The 14,037-nt window shown below is 42.7% G+C and overlaps 2 protein-coding genes across 5 annotated transcripts in view; one reads left to right on the forward strand and one right to left on the reverse strand.

Moving 5' to 3' along the window:
• lhpp (phospholysine phosphohistidine inorganic pyrophosphate phosphatase) overlaps positions 1 to 4,338 on the reverse strand; it is a 43,220-nt gene extending 38,882 nt beyond the window's left edge. For all 3 annotated transcript variants that reach the window (XM_069160398.1, XM_069160396.1, XM_069160397.1), the window contains exons 1-6: positions 4,169 to 4,338; positions 3,734 to 3,921; positions 3,316 to 3,469; positions 3,141 to 3,204; positions 2,940 to 3,032; positions 945 to 1,036 (exon numbers count right to left, since the gene is read on the reverse strand). In XM_069160398.1, the coding sequence (XP_069016499.1) occupies positions 945 to 1,036; positions 2,940 to 3,032; positions 3,141 to 3,204; positions 3,316 to 3,469; positions 3,734 to 3,921; positions 4,169 to 4,305 (728 nt within the window). In that variant the 5' untranslated portion in view covers positions 4,306 to 4,338. The remainder of the gene's footprint in view (positions 1 to 944; positions 1,037 to 2,939; positions 3,033 to 3,140; positions 3,205 to 3,315; positions 3,470 to 3,733; positions 3,922 to 4,168) is intronic.
• An 839-nt stretch (positions 4,339 to 5,177) lies between these two features.
• Positions 5,178 to 12,814, forward strand: oat (ornithine aminotransferase). 2 transcript variants are annotated; one of them, XM_069160399.1, is made up of 10 exons: positions 5,178 to 5,281; positions 7,117 to 7,342; positions 7,485 to 7,709; positions 7,805 to 7,900; positions 8,335 to 8,462; positions 9,746 to 9,868; positions 10,465 to 10,593; positions 10,798 to 10,911; positions 11,001 to 11,145; positions 11,590 to 12,814. In XM_069160399.1, exons 2-10 carry the CDS (start codon positions 7,126 to 7,128, stop codon positions 11,748 to 11,750), a joined length of 1,338 nt encoding a protein of 445 aa, XP_069016500.1. In that variant the 5' UTR covers positions 5,178 to 5,281; positions 7,117 to 7,125; the 3' UTR covers positions 11,751 to 12,814. The 2 variants fall into 2 exon arrangements, with proteins under 2 accessions (XP_069016500.1, XP_069016501.1); XM_069160400.1 differs by having other exon boundaries at positions 5,232 to 5,308.
• Positions 12,815 to 14,037: the final 1,223 nt, after the last annotated feature.

Here is a 14,037-nt window from a genome sequence, read left to right on the forward strand (position 1 = left end):
AAGTGTAAATTTAAAACCTATAGTTAAGGCAGTTTTCCATACAGAAAAAAAAACATTAAAAACACCACTAACCATATGACTTTGAACATACATTATAATGTACAAAACATATAACATAATGTATAGCTCCACAATGTAGCTCCCGTTTCCCGGTCACTTTTCTGTTTTCTTGAAGCCATAAGTACCACATATATCTTCTAAAATAATCAACCATAGGTTTCTGTAATTACACCATAAGGAAGGCGCCCCAGTAATCTCCAGATTGGGAACTGTAAATCCTTCGGTGACTACGACCTTGTGGGCAAAGAGTATTCAACATGTGCGGAGAATGAAGCTATTTGTGGAAGATTCTCAATCAAATAAGCAAATCTGGAAGGTTTAAGAATGAGATGGTCGACTCAGAGGAAGCCTACAAGCTATGGAGGAAACTTTGAGCCAGAAATCTGGTCTGTGGGCGCCCTCTTCTGGTTAAATAGATGAATAGATTTACAGAACTTTTTTTTCCCTGATTACAATATAGTCAGACTTGCTTCTCAGTGTCTACAAAGTATGAGAATATATATATATATATATATATATATATATATATATATATATATATATATATATATAAAATGCATTTAAATATTTTTCTAATGTTCTTTTATTTTTTTAAAGAGTTAAACTTTCAAAAAAGAAATCTAACGCATAAATATTGTGATTGCTGTGAAACTTTGTTGCCTTGTAAGGAAGCAAATTTATTTTACATGCAGGCCTAAGAGCACAGATCAAGCCAGATAGCAAGCTAGTGAATAAGTGCATACTTAAGTACGGCACATACTGACACAGCTAAAGGATCAACCAATAGGGAAAACATGTTGCCCAGGAGTGGCCAATGAGGAGTTTTATTTGGTAGATCAGGAAACCAAAGTTCACAGTATTTGTGGATTTAAGACATCACTAACCTGTATTTTCCAGTCCGGACTTGCACACCTTTCATTCCACATTGTTGGGCTCCGCCTACATCACTTAAAAGATCATCCCCGATCATCAGTACCTGAAAGTGAGGAGGGAGAAGACAGAGAGAACATCAGGTCATGAGCCTGCTGACCAGCCTGCAGAGCTCAATATACACTCCTTCCTCAGTGGTGGCACTTTGTGGTTTAACACATGTTAACACCGGTGTATGATGCAGTTGCATTGCTTTAAAAATTCTGATAGACTGTACATCTTTATTGCACCAAAAGTGCCAGTAGTTAGCGCCTCCTGTTGGTCCCGCTTCATTACTAAGAATCATCGGCAGATCTGTTTCAGCCTGCTACTCATGTTTCTTTTTGACCTGCTAAAAAAAAAAAAAGAAAAAAAAAAAAAAAGAAGCAGACAGGGACGAGAGCGGGACATAGGAACAACACCCAATAAGTGATTCATATATGTTTTCTAACAGCAATCTACAACAAAAGAAATCAGAGATCCTCTGGAGATATACGAAACTATGAAAGTAAAAATAGATGAGGGCGTAAGGACCGAAGAAGCTGCAACATTCTCGATAAACTGCAAGTAGTTGAGCTAGTTTTAAGCGCTGCAACAGGAGAGAGTTTCCCGTCAGTGTGTCAGGTGTAAGGAGAGATGGCCAAGGACTCCTAACGGAGTGTAGAGGGCACGTTCACAGCGAAACCCCAAACCTGTTCCGCGTGCTTGGTGAAGTAGAACCACTGGATCTCAAAGTCAATTTGATCAAAGCAGCGGTCACAAAAAGCAGGAAGAAGATCGACTTGGGGTGAAATTCTGAGCTGATATAGAGAGCGCGTCGAACAGGGGTGTGCCAGATTGTGTTGCGACGTGAATCAGACTTCTGATTTGTGGAGGTATTCTTGAGCATTGCATAAAAGAACGACAGGAATGACAGTGGTCAAAAAGCGCGTGACTCAACAAAGAAGGAATTTCCACTTCAGGAAAGAAACGCACACACAAAAGCCTGGGTGAGTCACTGAAAGCTCTGGAGAGGGCAGCAGATCTAGCTGAGGACATATCCATGTGTCAGCCAAAAGAAAAAGGAAATTCATAGAATGCAGTGAGGCTCAGACTGAGATGAACCCAACTTTATTTGACTGCGAACTGCAGGATCCAGAGATAGATAAGCTGAGAAACCTTGTAGGGATGGTTGACTTGGGATACACTGAGATGAGCAGGCCCCAAACACACAACATACCAACCAAACAGGCGAAGTCTTGGCTGTCCTCTGCGATAGGCTCCAACACGCCTTTCTGTTCCAAATACATCATTTAACAAGAAGAGAACGTGTTCAGCTAATTGGTTTCATGTGCGAAAGGTAAATACACTACAGAGGAGGTACCGACAGTTGGCGGCAATGAATGGGGAGTGCTGCAAAACCAGCGGGAAAACCTTCTACTGTGTATGAACTGTTCCGCTGAAAACCACCCCAAACAATAAATAAATGCAACTCTGAGTTCCCTGATTTACTTCCCAATCCAATTAAAAGGCAAAAACAGGGTCGAAGCACACAAGAACCATTTTCATTGTTATGCACACCCAGTTTTTGCTCTTTTGAGGAGGGAGGTTTGGCTGTCCTGTTTTTGATCTTTTTGTTTAACTGCCTTAGTTTAAGGTTTAGTTTAGTTTAGTTTAAGGGGAGAATCTCTGGGTTCTGCAGCCCAATGTGTGACTGACCTGGAATCTTTTCCTCTTTTTTGGAAGGACTCTTGTAGTCTTAGTCAAGTTTTGGGTCAATAAATATAATCGCTATTTGATCTTGTTAGTCCTCAGGTTTGTGTCGTTTTATATGTCGATAGCCACCAGGCTACCAGAATGCTTTTTTGTTTGTTTTTGGGGATTTGTAGGCGCAACATACATAATAATCTTCATTACTGCACAACAAGCAGTACACTTACCTGTCCTAACTTGTACCCTGAATATATGCAGTGTCATCTATAGTTGCATACCTCATGTGGTTGAAGCCCCATGTCATTGAGAACACTCTGGAAGAACATTGAGGATGGCTTTCCAATGACTTCACCCTTCAAATCACAGGCATACTGGAGGGAACCAACGGTTTACATTAATAAGTAGCTGTTCACGTAAACAGAACTGGCGTTATCAATTCTTCATAAATAAATCAGTGCACATTATGCACCCCGTTATACCTCCAGAGCCTTCATGTAAACCCCGACATCAAGTTTCAAACCATCCGTCTCCTTGTAGTACCTCCTATGGAAAGAGAATCACATCACAAACAAAAAATATTTGGGATTTCATTGTGCGTGCATTACCTGGAATAAACAGTACAGTAATGACTACTGACTAGTAATGTTCTCTTACCCTTGGCCCAGAGACAACAGCACCGGTTTCTCCAGGTCTATAAGGACCCTGAATGCCTCGTTCAAGTTCTGGTAGGAAAAATTTTCCGCGGCATCTCCAATGATCACGCAGTTTGGGTTGTTTTTGTCAACGCTGTCAAACTCTGGGAGAAGTCCTGCATACGAGTAAACACACAGTTTTCAATTTAACGCGTAAAAGTGCCAAATAAATCTGGCAGATTTACAGTTTGATTTATGTACCGCTTTGCTGTGTCACACTTTTTTTTTTTTTTTTTTTTTTGATATTGTACACGTGAGCGCAGGGTTTGCAGAGACGTCAACCGTTTCTTCATCGTTCAGTTATTCGATTTTAGAAAGCGTTTACTGCAGCTGGATCCCGAGAACAAACTTGTTTGCTCTGGAGGTGTAAATCGAATTACCTTCATGCACCAGCAGGTGAGGCCGTAAACCCCTCTCCTTCAGGACCGCTACGGCTGCAGGAGCAGGAGGGAAGACCTCAGACACGGAGATGTCAAAGCCCAGTCTCTGCAGCTTGGCTACGAACGTCTCTCTGGTGGCCTGGGTCTCATTGGTGCAGAAGCGCAGCTGCAGGTCAGATGCCTTGAGCCTGTCGACAGGGTCAGGGCGGTCAGACCGGCAACGCAGCACACAGCCAAGTGCATCTTAACAGCTCTCACGCTGTCCAAATAAAACAGCAAAGGCTCTTAAACGCATTCACGCGTGACTGCTGCTATGCATACGTCGACAGCGCGAATGCAGACTTTCCGCCGCCGAGCTCCGACAGCCGCGCACACAGCGCACGCCAACCTCAAACACTAATTTAAATAAGACTCGTAAAAAAATCATTCACTCACTTTTCCACAGCTCCGATCGAGCCAGAAATGGCAACTCCGTCGCCGCCCTCGCCGCCGCTGTCGTATAAAACTCCACACATGTCCAAAATGACACCTTTCAAGCTGTTTGCGCAGCCCGGCCAGCCCGTGGCAGCCATGACGAAATTCTCAAAAGCGCATGCGCGTTAATGTAAGGCAGCCTGTCGAGCTCTCAAGTGAGTTCATTCACAACCCCGTGTTACCGACGTACAAGTTATCCCTTTAAAGGACCGGGAAAGCTGTAACTTTCTAAATATAACCCTCACGAATGGAAATGTCAATATTTGTAGGCATAAATAACCTCTCAGTGTCAAGGTGGATGCAGCAATCACTTTCTGGCAAGTGCAAAATTGTCATTTGTGGGTTATAGGCTGCCTTACAAATACTTAAACTCACAAAAAGAACAGACTTATTTACAATCTAGTGCACAGAGCAGAGATAATGTAGGGAAAAGACACATTTCTTTATTTTTTTTTTATACATGTTAACTGGTAAGTCATGGTAATTACAGTTTTGCGTCCAGATATAAACAAAGGTCTTAAACATACACATCGGAAACAATATTATAGATTTGCTTGTAATCACGTATATGTCACGACTGATTACACTATAAAGTGCAAACATTTCTTTGGACACAATTGTTGGTGACATGAAAAAGTTTTTTATCACAGACCTAATTTCACTACTACCACAGACATAAATGCACGTATACTCAGTTTTTTTGCCTCGACGCCTGCAATAAGTGGAAAAAGTTGCAGCATGGAGGCGTGATCGCAGCAGCCGGAGGAAAGGCACGTTGTCTAAAAAAAAAAAAAAAAAAAAAAAAAAAAAAAAAAAAAAAAAAATTACTGTGCTGTGATTGGTTGTTTCACTGTCAGTCAAGCACTCCCCCGTTTCCATCCCGACCCTGACCCCGACCCACCCACAACGGAACAACCAATCACAGGCGGAGCGTCCCTCCCGGTGATCCAACTTTGAGAGCGTGCCCCCTGTGACGCAGTCACGCACAAGCACGAGCCCGATAGGCATATTAGGCCGCACCGGCACCGTCCGTACCAAACACCGGAGAGGAAAGGTGGCACTCGTCTCCAGAAGGTAGGAACCACGCATCACTTCTTCCCGGTACCGTTTGATATCCTTTCGTTTCTCCTTTTTTTTAATTTTTTTTTTTTTTTTAAAGAATTTGCTTTATATGGCAGTGAAATGAAAAAAAAAAAAAAAAAAAAAAAAAACACAACCCTTGACAGTTGGTAGGTGCTAAAGTTAGCCTGCTAACAGTACAATGAACAGGAAACACCGATGTTGTGGTTAGCGTTGATCTTCGACAGCTGTGTTGATGAGAAAAGACGCGTGCTTTTATTTATTTCACGACGAGTGGCTGAACGGTGTCGTATTTTAACCAGCTACCCGACACGGTTTTACTTTGTAATTTAAAACAAAAAAAACAACAAAAAAAAGGGCTGTAAATTAAGTTCAATGTTACATAATATAATAAAGGATGTAGATAGATAGATAGTTTATTAGTACTGGCAGCGCTGCTCAGTTTCCGTTGTGATCTCATTGAAATTCATACCGTGGGTCTTTTATTTAGCTTCTGTCTGTCTGTACTGTCCCGGGAGGGGGAGGTTGGGGGGGGGGGGGTGTGTGGCCGCCTTGGAGGCAGCTCCCCAATAACCTATCATCTCTCAAGAGCAGTTTTTATTGGTAACTGAGTGCCACACCAGGTTCACTGGACTGACTGATCTGTGTTTGCTCTGTGTATTTATTTACTTGATAACTAAATACTGGCAATGTCATAGTTTTTTTTTTTTTTTTTTTTTTTGGCAAACCAACCAGGTAATATTTATTTTTCTGCAGCAGCTGGCAAACAGGTGAGAGAATTTGCCTCGGGCAACTTTTTTTTAACGCCTCTTAATGGAAACTACGACCGTGCCAGACCACGAAGGCCAATCTTCTTTCCACCAGAATCTAGTCGGCAAGAAAAGCGGTTTTATGGGACGAGATCGTTTTGAACTTCTTTTATTGATTGCGACCTAGTAGAAAAGTCTGGAACGTCGCAGTTGAGTTGACGCGCCGCCTGTGGGATTATCTTTTGTTAACCCCACGGCCAGCCAAGGTCTGTTCCACCATTGTGTTGGACGTGAAAGAGAAGCGTTGTTCAGCAGGGCTGTAAAGCCCGTGTGCTCTGTGGAATCTTAATATTGTAGTCTATCGGCCACGTTGGGGTCAACCTGCCACACGGACGTTTTTTTTAAGGGGCACTTATTTCAGTCTTGCGTCTCGGTAACGGCCTTTCTGCCAATTGGACAGGATTAACAAGGTTATTTAAAAAGCGCGGTGAATGGTGCGCTTGCTGGATGGTTACAGATACCAACATGCAGAGAAAAGCCTTTGACTGAAATACAATCTTTGTCTCGCGGTGTCCAAAAATACGGGTTCTGTTTTCAACATGAATTGTAATGTGAGAGTTTACCCTTCCATTATAAGGCTTAAATGCAGGACCCAAGTCATTTTGGGCACCACCTGAGACGGACAATTGTGGAGCACGTCAAATTACCCCCAAAAAATCTTTTCCCTTCTTTAGCAAGTTTTGTCTTCAGGGTTGTTGTTTGATTAGTACCTGCTACAGCTTTTCAATTTTTTGGGGGGGGGGTTTCTTTTTCTTTTGACACGAAATCTTAAACTCGTGTGAATCCAAGTCTCCACGTTACTGCAACCTTGATTGAGCGGTTGTTTGTCGTGTCTCATCTTTGTCCGAGTCTTGTGTTTTATCTGGTCCTCTTTCCTTTTTTTTTTTGCAGTGTTACAGCTGCTGAGTTTTCTTTTTCAGTTGAATAATTGATAAACAGTTGTAGCTCTACAACTGACTTGTCTTTTTTTTGTTTTTTTTCCTCTCTCTCTCTCTCTCTCCTGCGTGCTCAATCATACAGACATACAACATGAAGGGAATGATTCTCCAGCTCAGCCGCTGCCTGAGCCGTGCTGCACCTGTCCTCCGTCGGGGCGTCCATTCTGGAACCCGTCCCGCCTCCACTGCTGCCTCCAAACTGAGGACAGAACAACGCCCGCTCACCTCGGAGGAGATTTACGCCCGGGAGGACAAATACGGAGCACATAACTACCACCCCCTGCCTGTGGCCCTAGAGAGAGGGGAGGGTGAGTTCTGGGAAATGTCTATTAATATAACAATTATTTGGCCACTAAAACTGTGTGATTAATGTAACGGTTAAGCGATATGCATCGCACAACGCTGGCCAACAACACTGTCAAGGAACTTGGGTTTTCTCCTGTCCTGCAGGCATTTACGTGTGGGACGTGGAGGGCAGCCGGTATTATGACTTCCTCAGTGCTTACAGTGCAGTAAACCAGGGACACTGCCACCCCAAGATCATCGCCGCACTCAATGCGCAGGCGTCCAAACTCACCCTGACCTCCAGAGCCTTCTACAACGATGTGCTGGGAGCCTACGAGGAGTTCATCAACGGCATGTTCGGCTACGACAAAGTTTTACCCATGAACACAGGTACAGTAGCTCCTGATGCTGACCGTACGGGACTTTTTCAGAGGTTATATCACGAGTGGATTTGTTGACTTTGGTTTTCTTCTGTAACAAATTAGGGGTTGAAGGTGGCGAGACTGCCTGCAAGCTTGCCCGCAAGTGGGCCTATAATGTGAAGGGGGTTCCCAAAAACCAGGCCAAAATCATTTTTGCTGGTAAGTTAGCATCTTCTGTTTTAAAAAAAAAAAACAACAACATTTGTCGCCTTTCGACTGTCTGATAAGAAAAGAGGAGTCAAAGTAATTTGCTTTATGGGGTAATTTTGTCAGGGAGCTTAAGCTGACAGAAAACACATTTCTAATGTCGTTCAAAGTAAGTAAAAAAAAAAAAAAAAAGTTAGTCCGAGAGACAACATTCACACGATACTAAAATAGGCCCCGATTACCAGATCCATCTAGAAATAGAATGTACAGCAATCCTCCCGACTTCTAGTCAAGTGTGAACTTGCATTAGCTGTTTCTCAAGAAAGCCGCGCATCAATACCACAAGCCAGCCAATCGTACTGCCAAACAGACACCGCACTAGTCTTTCAAGTGATCTATATTTTGGAAAGACAAACGCGTTCTCTTATTTAACTCTTGTTGATTAGATGGAAACTTCTGGGGCCGCACCATGGCAGCCATCTCCAGCTCCACTGACCCCAGCAGCTACGATGGTTTCGGTCCCTTCATGCCCGGCTTTGAGCTCATCCCATTCAACGACATTCCTGCACTGGAGGTACGGGTTTCGCCCATGGCGTCGAGACGTTTCCTGTCCTCTAATGATTGGTGAAACGGCACGGTGGAATGACATTGGAGCTCTACACCGTTTCGAAATCTTTTGGTCCAGCCCAGCTTATCAAAGTGCCTTGTAAACGAACAAAATTACGGGGAGACGTTTCACGTTTCAGTAACTGCAGACCACCCTTTGATATAACAATTCAGACTCGCAGGACATGCACCGGAAGCACACGTTGCAATCTCATCTTCACGGTTTCCTTAATTACAGGGTTTAAGAGGGAAACGTTCAGGAGGATTCTGCAAACCCGAGTTGACCATCGTTGTTTTTGTAAATATAGGAGGGTTCTCTCTACCATTATGGCACGTAGGTGCGGTGGGCAATGGAATTTTCACAGCGGTAGGCTGAATGAACAGAAGAAAACTATGCTCAGAGCGAAGGCTGTGTGCGCACAAGCGTGCACTTAAAGAGGAAAAAGGGTGCGTATGCCGTCGACGTAGCGGTGCAGTGTGTGCAGATTAACGAATTTATCAGTGAATAAATACCACAACTCTCCAGGACTCGAGCCTTAACTCAAAAATGAAGGGGTCAGCTAAACCTGCCCAGATATTTATCTAAGGTTGGACTGACCTTTTCAAGCCGGACCATCTTTTCTCATTATAGTGATAATCTCAGACGATAGCACACGGAGAACAGATAGAGATGTCTCCAAAAAATACCAGCCCAGAGGACAGGAGGAATGACTGATGTCCGTGTTCCTCATTCTTCCTGAAATGAAGCAGGAGCTCTTCAGGAGCATTATATTTTTTTTTAGCTTTCTTTCTGGTGAAATATTAGTGAGTTTATAGTGATTTGCTGTTGTAAACATTACCATCTCTGATATAGAATCAATATTTTGTCATATTGAAAACATAAATTTACTCTAATTCTGTTTGGGATTTATTCTTTTAAAAAAAAAATAAAGAACTAGATCAATAAGAGTATGAGGTATTTTTGTTTGTTTTTGGTTTTTATTAACACTGTAATGATAATTGGCCAATATCATGTGAAAACGCCGAGTTGGCACAGTAGTACATAGTGCTAATGCATAGTAGGCCCTGCGGCAGGTAAAAGCGTGTGAGGACCAAATGACTGAACTCGCACGCGTCTCCCGATAAGGCTATCTTGACAACTGCTGCTCCTCAAGTAGCATTTATTGACGGACATGTCTCAGACACAGATAAAAAAAAAAAATGTCTGACTAGTATTTATTTATTTATTTTTTTTTACCCCGTTTTCTCTAGAAAGCCCTTCAAGACCAGAATGTTGCAGCTTTCATGGTGGAGCCGATTCAAGGGGAAGCCGGCGTGGTGGTGCCCGACTCGGGTTACCTGACAAAAGTCCGAGAACTTTGCACAAAATACAATGTAAGTCACGACGAACACCCAGTGAAGCATAGAGGAAATGTCAGGAGGGATTACTGACACGCCAACATGGGACAACGCGGGTACTTGCTCTCTTCAATCCGAACTACAGCCCAGATTGTGATTTATTTTCTGAAGCGTGCTCGATGCCGTTTTATTGGTCTGAGGACATGAATGTTGACATCAAGTAGCCGGCATGCTCTATGGGCACCGGAGACTGCAGCCCGCCACACCAGCTCACTACCGGCTGAGCCCGACGCTCACTTCCGTGTCATTCAAATATTAGTTACTGTAAAAAACCAACTCTTTCCGTTTTTACAATTTCATGGACTTTCACTGTCCTTTCTCAACCCACTGATCAGTCTTACGTTTGCACTGTAAAACACTGCGTCATCTACAGCATTGAACAATCCCCGAATGTGTCAAGGCTCTCATTTTGAATGGCTCAGGAAGTAGCCAGATCAGCTATATCGATTTTTTTTTTTTTTTTTTTTTCACATTTATGAATCCATAAACCTGTAGTGCTGACCGTGACAACACCAAATATGTTAAAGGGGTTTTAAGATGACTGCTACTAAAGTTGTTTGTGTTTCGTCCAGGTCTTGTGGATCGCTGATGAGGTGCAGACAGGCTTGGCACGCACCGGCCGGCGGCTGGCTGTGGATCACGAGGAAGTTCGACCAGACATAGTGATTCTGGGCAAAGCTCTTTCTGGAGGAGTTTACCCTGTGAGCATTTAAAAAAAAAAAAAAAAATCTTTTTTTTTTTCTGCTGTTCACCAGCGCTTCGTGTCACGTTCTAGATTTGTTTTGTTCTTATGAAAGTCACAAACTTTATGGACTTTTGGAGTCCAGCTCTGTTGGAAACGATAGTTCACAGCTGTTATGTAACATTTGCCCTCGCTTTCCCTGACCTGTGTTTATCTGCCTCAGGTGTCTGCCGTGCTGTGTGATGATGAGGTAATGCTGACCATCAAGCCCGGGGAGCACGGGTCAACGTATGGCGGGAACCCCGTGGCCTGTCGGGTTGCTATCGCAGCACTTCAGGTCAGTTAAAGTGAGCTTTACTTTTCAAAGGGAAAATAAACGATGTTTGAAGTTCACCCTTTTGTTGTTGTTGTTGTTGTTATTTGCAGGTGATGGAGGAGGAGAAGCTGGCAGAGAATGCTCAAAGGATGGGAGAGCTGCTGCGGGCCGAGCTGAGAAAACTGCCCAAAGACATTGTGACAACAATCCGAGGGAAAGGACTCCTCAACGCAGTCGTCATCAAAGAGACCAAAGGTACAGTCCCGCTCCGTTTCTAAAAGAACAGCCCCGTTGGTGATTATCATTTAGTAACGAAGGTAAAAAAAAAAAAATTCTAGCTAGTAATCCCTTTGTCAGCTTAAAATAAATCCAAGCAGACATTAAATTTTTTTTTTTTTAAAAAGCTGACATTAAAATAGACATTTGAATGTGTGTGCAGAAACAGTCTGTCTACTTTTACAATCAAGACTTTTACAAGTTGAACTGTGGTATCACAGAAGTTATGTTTCAACGTGAAATGGATTTTGAAATTGAGTCAGTCATTGTCATCTTTGAAGCACGCCTTAAATTTGTCTCGAATAAATTAGCTGCACAATGACACAATAAATGGGATTCGATAGTCAAAATAAAATTCCCTGAAGTCACTTCGTCTGAGCTGCATTAAAACACCCCCCACCCGTCATCTCCCCCTCCCTCTAGACTACAACGCCTGGGAGGTGTGCTTACGCCTTCGTGACAACGGACTGCTGGCCAAGCCCACCCACGGTGACATCATCCGCCTGGCCCCTCCCCTCACCATCAAAGAGCACGAGCTGCGCGAATGTACCGACATCATCCAGAGAACCATCATGTCCTTCTAAACAACAGCAACAACAGCGACATCCTTCACACCGAGAACCCACATCAGCTGAAGCTCAGGCCTATGAAAACGTAACTCTTAATATTTATTAGTTGTTGTAACTTTATTGCAGCGAGGCAGTGGCTCTTTGAAGGGCGTTACTGTAGAAGTGCATTATACAGATACCGTGTAGGGCATGAGGATACACTGACTTCCACACAAGGAAAACTGCTGTCAGGAAAAGGCTCTGTAAGACGGTCTCAGGAAAGACTCTCCAATAGGGTTGGAAAATATTTTTCTTTGGAGCGGTTAATTGACAGTTTCACTGCTAATGGCCGTCGTAAATAATTGAGGCGTCGTCTTTTATTGAAGTCTTTAATTTTCAAGTAGGAAAGTGGTTTCGTGCCGAGGGGAAACGCAACCTGCGGAAGTGAAATCTTATCTCCAAATGTCAACGTACAATATATTATAGATTTACAGCTGACATTTCTAATGGACTATAGTTAGTCTACTACTGCCTGCTGAAATGCACCTTGTGAAGTGTGTAGTTCTGTTACATAAAAGGGTTACTCGGGTCTTCTGGGTATTTTTAGGCCTCGGGTTGAGTTTCTTCACATTTATTAAAAGAAAAAACAAAAAAGACTTGAAACATATTTAGAAGTCTTCAAATATCCATGTCATCGAAGACATTTTGTAAATGCACTTAAAATTTGACAATGCTGAAAGTTCAAGTAGATTTCCTTTCCCATCCTAAATGACCACATATTTGATGCAGCCGTCTCCGTGATTTGACTTTGTTTGTTGGAGTATGTTCAGTATCATCTTGGACAGTTGCAAAGGACCTCAATCTTGAGACGGACCAGATCAGTCATTGCTCTTTTATGGCGGGATCATTTCATATCTTTAAAGATAAACCTGATGTGGAACCATTACTGAGTGTTGGGAGGGCTCGCGCTGCTACCTAAGGCCCGTTGGGTTTAAAATACTTGTATGTAAAGATTGTTATTCTTTGGAAGATCAATATGCAGTATACCCTTCAAGCTGTTACAAAATTCGTTACGCTTCAAATAAATTATTCCAGTCATATCTCTCGTCTCATTGTTTGACCGAAGTAATCAGGTGTATATATTATAATACATTATTAACACTGAAGCAGCAGTGTGTAAGCAGCATGTTAATGTTAGTACTTTTTGGACTTTTGATGAGATCTTTGGATCATTTGAACATTTATAGAAATTAAACCATGTGAGACGTTTTAGAGGGGAAAATCTCTATTTGGTGGAGACATTAGAGGCTAAACAGGTTAGAAACAACTGGTTTAATATCTTAATGTGTTGGAGTTCAAAAGCTTGGTTTATTATCTATTGTGTCAAATCTTCATCCAAAAAGTAACAAAATCTTTTAAATACATATAGTGGACTGCAAAGTGCAATGTTTCCCTCTGAAATGAAGCAGGGCTGAAAATTTAAAGTACAGTTTGACCTCAATTGTACTTAAGAACAGTAGTTGAGTAAATGTCTTATCTGCTTTCTACCACAGGTCTTTCTATTCCACATTTGAAAGGGCTTCACCGTTGACTTATACAGTAACCTGTTATTATTATGATTATATATTATTACATTATGATTTACCCTACAGAGCAAAGCATACTGTTAATTTCCAGTGTCCGGCTGTCAAATATTTACCTGCATAGTATAATGCATTGAATGTATTATTTTGCAATCATTACAGATGCAACACTAGGTGGTGCTGTGCCCTTATTGAAATGAAACAAAACTGTGGATCGGTTGGTACTTAAGAAGAAGAAGAAGAAGAAGTAGTTGAAACAAAGCAAAGCTTAAAATAGAAGGAGGGGAATGCGGGGATGAGATACTAAGACTTCACAGCAGATATAATTCAAGTCCTTCTGACTAATCCCAGTCTATACTGTCTGCATAATTCCGTTTGGAAGTTAGAGGAGACAACTCGGGATAATCCGTCTCTTTAGAAAACCCTCGGACCAGCGGCGGTGTACGCTGGAGCTTCCACTGACGAACACTGAACATGTCTGACGCTCGTCTAGGAAGGAAAGCTATTCTGAACTGAATCTTGGGGCAGCAACGTCACGCTTGCGGGCGGAGTCAGTGGAAGAGTCTCCACCCTCCCGAGTGCTGACCTCTGCACAGTACAAATTCTGCTGCAAAGACAACAACAATATAAACGGCAAGAGTACGGCATAAATAAAACGGCTCCGACACCTGGCAGCAGCTGAAGGTTCCATCGCTAAAATACAAGACGCGGGCACAGACAACATTTGGCCTTTACGCAAG

The sequence above is a fragment of the Embiotoca jacksoni genome, unplaced genomic scaffold (assembly GCF_022577435.1).
Source record: "Embiotoca jacksoni isolate LCO1_2020_lvr unplaced genomic scaffold, fEmbJac1.0.p SCAF_26, whole genome shotgun sequence".
NCBI lineage: Eukaryota > Metazoa > Chordata > Actinopteri > Embiotocidae > Embiotoca > Embiotoca jacksoni.

Excerpts from the sequence above, each read along its gene's own strand:
- oat (XM_069160399.1), top strand. The coding sequence starts at position 7,126 with ATGAAGGGAATGATTCTCCAGCTCAGCCGCTGCCTGAGCCGTGCTGCA. Across the intron at positions 8,463-9,745 it reads ACGACATTCCTGCACTGGAG|AAAGCCCTTCAAGACCAGAA; the intron begins GTACGGGTTTCG and ends CGTTTTCTCTAG. Across the intron at positions 10,594-10,797 it reads TTTCTGGAGGAGTTTACCCT|GTGTCTGCCGTGCTGTGTGA; the intron begins GTGAGCATTTAA and ends TATCTGCCTCAG.